General features: G+C 49.1%; 1 protein-coding gene across 6 annotated transcripts in view; it reads left to right on the forward strand.

The window, feature by feature from the left end:
- The window catches only part of CTIF (cap binding complex dependent translation initiation factor), an 88,270-nt gene that overhangs the window by 45,167 nt on the left and 34,346 nt on the right, over window positions 1-8,757 (forward strand). For all 6 annotated transcript variants that reach the window (XM_042862325.1, XM_042862323.1, XM_042862326.1 and 3 more), the window contains one exon: window positions 2,858-2,934. In XM_042862325.1, the coding sequence (XP_042718259.1) occupies window positions 2,858-2,934 (77 nt within the window). The remainder of the gene's footprint in view (window positions 1-2,857; window positions 2,935-8,757) is intronic.

The following is an 8,757-nucleotide window of genomic DNA, read 5'->3' on the forward strand; positions in this document are numbered from 1 at the left end:
AACTGTAGAATCACAGAATGGTTGTGTTGGAAGGGTCCTTGAAGATCATAGAACCGTAGAATCACAGAATGGTTGTGTTGGAAGAGATCCAAGGTCCTCACAGCCCCCAGCCATTACCATTCCCCCCCTTGTCTTGTCACTATCAGGCCGTATGGAGAAGTGCTTGCCAGAGGCTAGCACCTCTTCTCTAAGAGCCACTTTTGCAAAGACATCAGAATGAACATCCCATCACAAGAGAGCTGATCTCCAGGGGACTGGCCAAGAGAGACCCTTTTCTCACAGAGCTGCTAGTCTTCCTTACATGTGGAATTCAAATTTGACGTATGTGTACATACGAGAAGTCCCATGGGATTCTCAGGTTCTTCTCCAAGTTGACCACCATGTAAACCACGGACTGTTTTGCTTCAAACTGAGCATGACCCCTTTTAGTGGTGGTTCTGAAGACCATGGGCTCCCTGTTCTTTTCTTTTCCCACACCTCTCACTCCCAGAACTGGTGGCGCTGAAATGTTATGTTCTCAAGCCACATGTGATCGAATATCAAAATAAAACCGTGGGGGTCTGGAGACCAAATGCAGTTTCGCTGCCCACTGACAAGCTGCGAACCATCTCTGGGTTGGGCAGGAGCAAAGAATGCCTCTCGTGTGTAGGTCTTCTTGTGGACCCATCGCAGGACACAGGGTGGCCTTCTGCCTTGCAAAACTTGTTTCTTTGGTTCTGCCCTTGGGTTTCACCTTCATAGAGCATCTGTTTGCAAGCACAACTCGGGATATGTTATGGAATTGGAAGAGCCGTTGCAGACCCACATTGTCCTCAGTGAGCCAGTTCAGCTTCCAGCACTGCACTGCACAACCTGCACCGGGGAGCAGCCTGCAGACAAAGTGAAGAACACGCAGATGTCATAAAAGCGTGTGCCGTGCCCTTGGGACTCTGGCCTGCACCCAACCCATGCCCTCGCCTTCTCCAGGCACTCCACCCTCCTTGGAAGTCGCCGATATTTCCTTTTACATCAGCTCCCTGCACACACACACACACACAAAAAAAGTTGACTTTTCTCCCTTCCAAATTTAGCTCTCCTTAAGCACTGAAATAGACAAGAGTAGGGACCTGTGACTTCTTTTTTTTTCTTTTTTCAAAACACTGTCTCATGCCTAGGACTAAAGAAGGGAACCACTCAGCTTGGGAGCGGGACGCCTGCTTCTCCTCATGGGCACTTTCTGTTCAGGCTCCTTGGATTGGGGGGGGGTGCATTCTCATGGAATTAATACGCCCCTTCTTGGGTTGGAAGATGCCCATGGAATAAACCCACCCCTTCTTGGGCTGGAGGATGCATTCCCATTGAGTTAACCCATCGCTCCTTGGGCTGGGGGACATCTTCCCATGGAATTAATGCATTTCTCCTTGGGGTGGGGGGCATCTTCCCATTGAATTAACTCATTCCTCCTTGGGCTGCAGGATGCATTCTCTTGGAATTAATCCATCCTTCCTTGAGTTGGGGGACATCTTCCCATGGGATTAACCCATCTCCCCTTGGGCTGTGAGACATCTTCCCTTGGAATTAACCTACCCCTCCTTGGGCTGGGTGACATCTTCCTCTGGAATTAACCCACCCCTCCTTGGGTTGGACTGTGTATTCCCATGGAGTTAATCCATTCCTCTTTGGGCTGGGAGATGTATTCCCATAGAATTAACCCATCCCTCACACCCTCTGGATGCCGAAGGGATGAAGAGGAGCAGCATGGCACCACTTTACCTATGGTTTCTGCTTGGAACGAGCAAGAATGCAGTTCTTGAGATGTAGTGGCAGCTTGTAGGAAATTGGCACTTTGTGTGCTCATGCTTTGCAGAGATAGTTTCAGTTTTCAGGGTATTTGTATTTGCACATGCTTCTGACATGCAGTTTAAATTCTTAAAAATACCCCAAGCTCAGCTGTGATAGCGAAACATTTGGAAGCAGTCTCACTGAGTACTGTGCTATTTTTTTGCCTTGTTTCTGAAATAAGTACAGCTGGTAAGACTGGGCAGTGGGTCTGCTCCCTCCTTTCCTTTTCCCAGTCGCTTTGGTATCATCAGCTAACTGCAAGCACATTGGTTATGGTGCTCAGGGGCATGATTTAGTGGTGGGTCGTCAGAGTTAGGGTTGCATGGTTAGGCTGAGGTCGGAGTTGATGATCTTGAAGGTCTTTTCCAACCTGAGCAATTCTGTGATTCAGAGGAGCAAAGGTCTCTGAGGCTTAAGCTCCTCCAATGCATTTGGCAAAAAAAATAAAATAAAATAGTGACCAGATGGGTGAGAAGGGCGCAAACCGCAGTGGGCAGTAATGGAAAAGCTGCAATATAATTTTAAGCAGCTTGACATCAAGGATTTCCAGGCTCTTTTCAGTGATGTCCAGGCTGATTCACCGGCTTGAAGGATAAGACAGATCGCTATGGAAGCAGAAGGAGTGAGTTTTACGAGGCTTTTATTGCCAGCCTGGGAAATACAATGCCACATAAATAAAAATCATTGCAGTTATGACAGCTCTGTAGTCCCTGGAAAATAAATAATGCTTTGCACTTTCCTCCAGGAACCTCAGAACTCTTTGCTCACATTAATGAGGCCCCATGATGCTTGTAGTAAGGCAGTAATACGGAGTTCACTTGACCAGACCAACAACAAATGAGCATGGGGTGACCTGGCACCTTCACTGGGGAGAGGACAAGGTGGGGAAACTGCATTTCTGCCTCCAGCTTGCTTTGGGCAAGACATCTACTGCCCTGGTCAGCCCAATCGGTGGATGGCACTCATCCCTTCCCCAGGGGCTCAGTCAGTGCCTGTTGTATCCTGGAGCTGAACATTGCTTTTCCCTCTTTTCCAGGGTTACCACCCGCTGCCTCATGAAGCTGAAATCGCACACACCAAAAAGCTGTTCAGAAGGAGGAGAAACGACAGGAGGTAAGCGAAAACCTCTCTTTAAAATTCTTTTTAGCCTTTTCGTCCCTGTTGCACATCTTTCCCCACTGTCTCGTGGAATGTCTATGGACACTTCCATCCCTGGAGATGCCAGTGCCATGAATGGGGCAGCCAGCCCATGGCAGACATGGGACCTGGGGAGCTTTAAGATCCCCCCAGTCCAACTCATTTTTATGGTTCTATGATCCTCAAGGTCCCTTCCAACCCAACCATTCTACAGTTCTGTCATCCTCAAGCTCCCTTTCAACACAACTGATATATGGCTCTATGATTTCCAAGTCTCTTCCAACCCAACCATTCTGTAGTTCTGTGGTTCTGTGGTTCTGTGAATATTGCTGTTTAGCAGCTCTCTTGCTCCGGGAGCACTAAGGCCTGGGAAATGGTGTGTCCATCTGACACAGCACTATATATTCCAGCACAGGCAGAACCCACACTTCCTCTAGAAGAGGCAACAGCAAAGTGTTGTCTGTAAAGGCTTTGAATCTTGTGGCTTGCTTCCTCTCTTTCCACTGAACGCTTTCGGAATGGGTCGAGCAGGGCTTGCAGCAAGACGTCTGCATTAAGGAGGGGATGTGCTAACAAGGCAGGCAGCTGAGTTCCTGTGCCAATGGTGTTTTCAACCTATTGAGTTAATTTAATGATATAATTGTTTAAGTTGCATATTTAGTAACATGAGGGTCTCTTCTCTGCACTGAGGTATGATGCCTTGCTGGACTGGAAAGAGCTGCCTTGGGCTGCTGCTGGGAGATGTGGGGCAAGGTACCACCCCAGAACAAATATCTGAGTGGCAGGGTGACATCCCAGGGGCATAGCTGGATTAGGGGAACCCAGGGTTTTACATTACATGAGCAATTTTTTAGTTTTGCCATGGAGTGCGTGCTTCATATGCTGCATAGAAGAGACAGGGAGATCAGATTAAAGGTGCTGAACCAGGCTGCACCTGAGGAATGCTGACTTTGGTCTGCTTGGCACATTTTAGGTGACAGACTGATGTCAGCCACAGATGTCCATGAGAGCAGCTCCTGGCTACCAGTGGGTTGTTTTTTTTTTTCTTGTCCCAAATGCTAACCTGCCATTTGCTGCTACAAGACCCACCCTTCCCAGCCAACAGCAGAGGCTGTTTGGTTTGACCTCCACGGGGCTGTGATATGGAGAACAACAGACTCCTTCTCTCAAGCCCTGCCCTCCATTCCACCCCAACCCAACCCACTCTGTGGCATCCCAGGTCAATATGGCTGGGGATGGAGGGCCCAGCCAGCCAAAGCCCTGGGACAGTTGGACTTGGTGATCTTCAGAGATCCAACCCCTACGGTTCTGTGATCACCACCTCAGGAAGCAGACTGCTCTGTTTGAAGTCCAGGGGAACGTTGCTGGGGAATGGGAACTCATAAAAAGTTGGCACCGTCGCCGTCCCATTGGTTCTGTCGCCTCTTGTTGGCTGTTGGTGGGGGCTTGGTGGTCTGCCTTTGTGCAGTGGAGGGTAATGACTCGTAGAGGATGGTGTGAGTTATTCATCTCCTCTTTCCAAAGACCTCCCGCAGTATAGAGGGTGGGAGCTTTCCCTGTCTCTCCTCAGCGTGCCCCTATTGCTTTTGATAACGAGATTCCAGAAACGTCCCCGAATTTTCTCTCTCACCGTCCCAGTTTGCCTCCTATGTTTAACTTGGCTTTACACTTTAATGATCAGGAAAAAAAAAACCAGCCTGGCTGCTTTGTTTCATTTTTTTCTTTCTTCTTTGGGCCTTTTTTTTTTTTTTTTTTTTTTTTTTTTTTGGGTGTTGTTTCTAATGAGATGGAGAGATCTAGGGGAGGCAGAAATATCCTCCTTCCCCGGAGAGCTGCGGGTGGCTGTCAGGGACAGTTTCCTCTTCCTGAGAATTGTGTAAGCACCGCTGACCCCCCCCTGCAGACGCCGAAAGCCATTCGAGGTCACCTGGGGTGACAGCGGGAGGGTGGGCAACCCTGCCCTGCTCACTGTCCCCAGCCCCACCATCCCATCCCGTGGCCACCACGACGCCTCGAGGGTTCATCCTCACATCCCCACCGTTGGGAAGAGTGCTGTGCTACATGGGGACAGCCCAGAGGATGGTGACCGCAGGCTCGGGGCCAGGCAGGGAGCGTCCCGGATCCGCCGGTGGCTCCAGGAGAAGTGCAGGCAAGCTGTGATAGATTTCTTTTCCCATTCTATTTGATTTTACGGACCCTCAGGGACTCTCAACCACCTACGGTGATTAGTTGGACTGATTAAGCAGCTTTTCCTCTTGTGGCAAACTCCCTTTGTGAAGGGTTTTCAATAGCCACACTGCCCGGGACATTGTTCCTGTACAATTTCCTTTCAAAACACCATAAAGGGCACTCCACCACTTTACCCTGCAATAAAACATGACAGGAATCAGCTCTGCCCAACCCAGTTCTGCAGGGGTGAAATCTCCCCACCGGGGTGGAGGTATAGTAGGATGAGCATAGAGAGCTGCCCGGTGCCAGAGCATCCTTTGGGATAAGGAGAGGGAAAGCAAAAGTTTCCACTTGTTTTTTTTTTTTCCCCCTATTTGTTGATACAAGGATGTAGGGAAGTCACAACAAACTCAGAGCCCAAAGGAGATGCTTCTTTGCACATCTCTGCTTGTGCAGCCTTGCCAGCAGGCTGGGAGCAGTGAAGATGCTCTCAGGTACGCAGGGTACACAGTGCAGGACCATGAGCAGTTTCTGCTGAAGAGCCACACTGCCACAATGAAAAGTAAATGGCAGCTGGCCACCTGCTGCAGACTGGGAAGAAGATCTGCCATGACTGCTGCCAAGGGAAGGAGAGCAACAAGAAGCTGGGCTGTGGTGGTCTGACTGCACAGTAATCCCAGCAGAAGGTCCAGCAGCTGCACAGAAAGTATCTGAAGATCAGTCAAGCTTGTCTCTAACATCAGCCCTTGACTTGACCACCTAGGAGCTGCTTTCTTGCTCCCCAAAATAGTACAGAGAGTCAAAAAATACATGTGAGTCCACATGAACAGAACTGGGAGACGTGCACCTCCTCCACCAGCCTGGTCTGCCTAGACAGGTATGGTACAGAGGGGTAAAGAGATGCCCATCTGAGCAAATGTAATCCTTTCCTTTCATTGTTCCTTTATTTTAATGCCAGGAGGCAGTGGCAGGAGCGAGCTGGGTGCGTTTCCCAGCTGCAGGGTTCACCTCTCTATTGAGAGCAGCACTGGCATTACATAAAGCCTGCACAACACAGGACTTTTTATTCTCTTTTCTTTTTATGATCTTGGAGACTGACGTGACCTCTGTACTGCAGGCTAAATTTAACCTGAATTGCCTAGCTGCCAGTAGACTTTATGGCATCAGGAGGCTTTGCAGGTTGTTTTTCTGTGTCCTTGCTGCTGATTGAAAGACCTGCATGCCATCAGCAGGGCACTTCACTGTTACTAAACCTCAACAGAAATTGAGGTCTGTTGGGTAAGCTTGGGGTTTTATAATGTTACTAATGCCTCATGGAGCACGTGGGAGACCTCCCTGCAGCTCCCACCTTTAGCAGAGACTGCTGGGATTCACCTCCATGGTCGCAGCTGCTATTTTGGATGCCAGAGCATACTGTGGGACCTGTACCAGGATGGGCTGGGAGCCAAAGGGCTGTAGGGCATTCCCAGTGATGCTGACATCTGGATCCTACTACACTGTCCATAACTAGGTTGCCCATGTCATGCTAGGTGGCCTAGATGATCTAGATGATCTCTGTTGTCCCTTCCAATCCAAGCCATTCTATGATTTAATTCTCAGTGGGGATGCAGTCATTCGCATTCGGAGGATGGTTCTTCTCAAACAGATGACTGTGTCCAGTTCTGGGACCCCCTGATCAAAAAGGACAGAGGTTTCCTAGAAGGAGCCCACTGGGGAGAGGCAAAGATGATTAAGGGTAAGAACAGGTTTCTGTGCTTTATTTCACCTTCCCATGTTGACCTGAGGCAGGCAAGTCTGAAAGACAGAGCTGTGGGAGCAATGAAACCAAAACATCTCACTGCAGAGAAATCACTGGGATTTATTTCTGTTCTGTCTTCAGCAAGAATGTAGACTTGAGACTGGACAGCCCATCCTCTCCCATCTCATGGAGGAGACATCTTAACAGGGAGCACCTTCTGGAGGGTTTCTCCTCCAGTGGTGGGTAACTGGGGGTGGACACATGGCTCATGAGTCTGGTGTGTCTTAAGGCAGGAGATGGGTAAGCCAGGGGTCTGCAGCAATGCAGTGGCATCTCAGGTCAGGCACTGTGGGAGCAATTTGAGCAGTTTGGATAAAACGTGAGCTCCTCAAATCCTTGGAGTGAGGTGGGATTTTGGGTGTTGTTCATTGAGCTGTTGGCTCCTTGTCTCTAGCTAAGCTGTGCCATTTGGATTTGGTCCTAAAGGTTAAAAGGAGAGAAATATATACATATAGGTGTGCCAAAGCACTTGGAAGTGTGGGAGGTCAGGCTTTTGTGCTGGAAATATTGATGGGATTGGTAAGAAAAGCCCGAGCATCACTTAGAGCTTATCATGCAAGGTACTGATGTGACAACTCTTTACATCAAGCTGGTGTCTTGTGTTCCACTGATATCCGTTCTGCTTTTAGAGTTGTTTCCAGAGCCTCTCCCATGCTATTCTATTTGTGGTCGGTGCTCGGGCATGTTTCACAAATAAAAATAGTGCAGGAATACCACTTGCCATGGATTTCAGATCTCACATTCAGCCTTCCAATACCTAAAGGGAGCCTACAAACAGGAGGGGAGTCAACTCCTGGAAAGGGTAGATAACAGCAGGACAAGGGGAAATGGCTTGAAGTTGAGGGAGGGAAGATGGAGTTTGGATGTCAGGGGGAAGTTCTTTGCTATGAGAGTGGTGAGGTGCTGGAACAGCTGCCAGAGAGGCTGTGATGCCCCGTCCATCCCTGGAGGTGCTCAGGTTGGATGGGGCCCTGGGCAGCCTGGGCTGCTATGAAATGTGGAGGTTGGTGGCCCTGAATGCAGCAGGGGGCTTGGAGCTTCATGATCCTTGATATTCCTTCCAAACCTGAGCCATTCTATGATTCTGTGCTTTCAAGATTACACATTATTTTGGATGAATGTGAAGGCGAGCTTGCTTTCATGGTTGATATTAACTTGTCATTTTTAGTGCTGGGAGATTTTGGAAAAGCCTCAGAGGAGCCGTTCCCAGAGGTCAGCAGGACAAAGCTCTCCTGCTGGGAGAGTGAATGGAAATGAGTTCATAATTACAGAGTATAGAAGTGACGCGTTGGCTTTCTCACTGTTTTGAGGTTTTCAGAAAGGAAGAGAACTTGAAACAATGCAGAAATGTCTTTTGTTCTTACAGAGCCATTTATTGAGGGGTTCGCCATAAGTGGAGAGGATGTTTATTACAGAAAGCAACAATATCGAGGCATTATTTTGGTGCAGAATTGCTGTTCCTCGCTGGAACAAAGCACAGTATTTCAGACACACTGTGTGTTTGCCGAAAACTAGCGGCAAGCAAGACGATTTGCAGTTCTGTATTGACTTCAACAAATGGTTTTGGAACAGGAGAGAGGAAGGGAAGGAGATGAAAGAGTTGGAACAGTCTTCATAGTGGCCTAAAGCCCCCTCATGGCCCTACAGCCCACCATGGCCCTACAGCCCACCATGGCCCTACAGCGCCTTGTGGCCATACAGCTCCTCATGACCCTACAGCCCACCATGGCCCTACAGCTCCTCATGGCCTACAGCTCCTCATGGCCCTACAGCCCACCATGGCCCTACAGCTCCTCATGGCCCTACAGCCCCTTGTGGCCATACAGCTCCTC

Source organism: Lagopus leucura, unplaced genomic scaffold (assembly GCF_019238085.1).
Source record: "Lagopus leucura isolate 7727_CA_CO unplaced genomic scaffold, USGS_WTPT01 Super-Scaffold_650, whole genome shotgun sequence".
NCBI classification, from domain to species: Eukaryota; Metazoa; Chordata; class Aves; order Galliformes; family Phasianidae; genus Lagopus; species Lagopus leucura.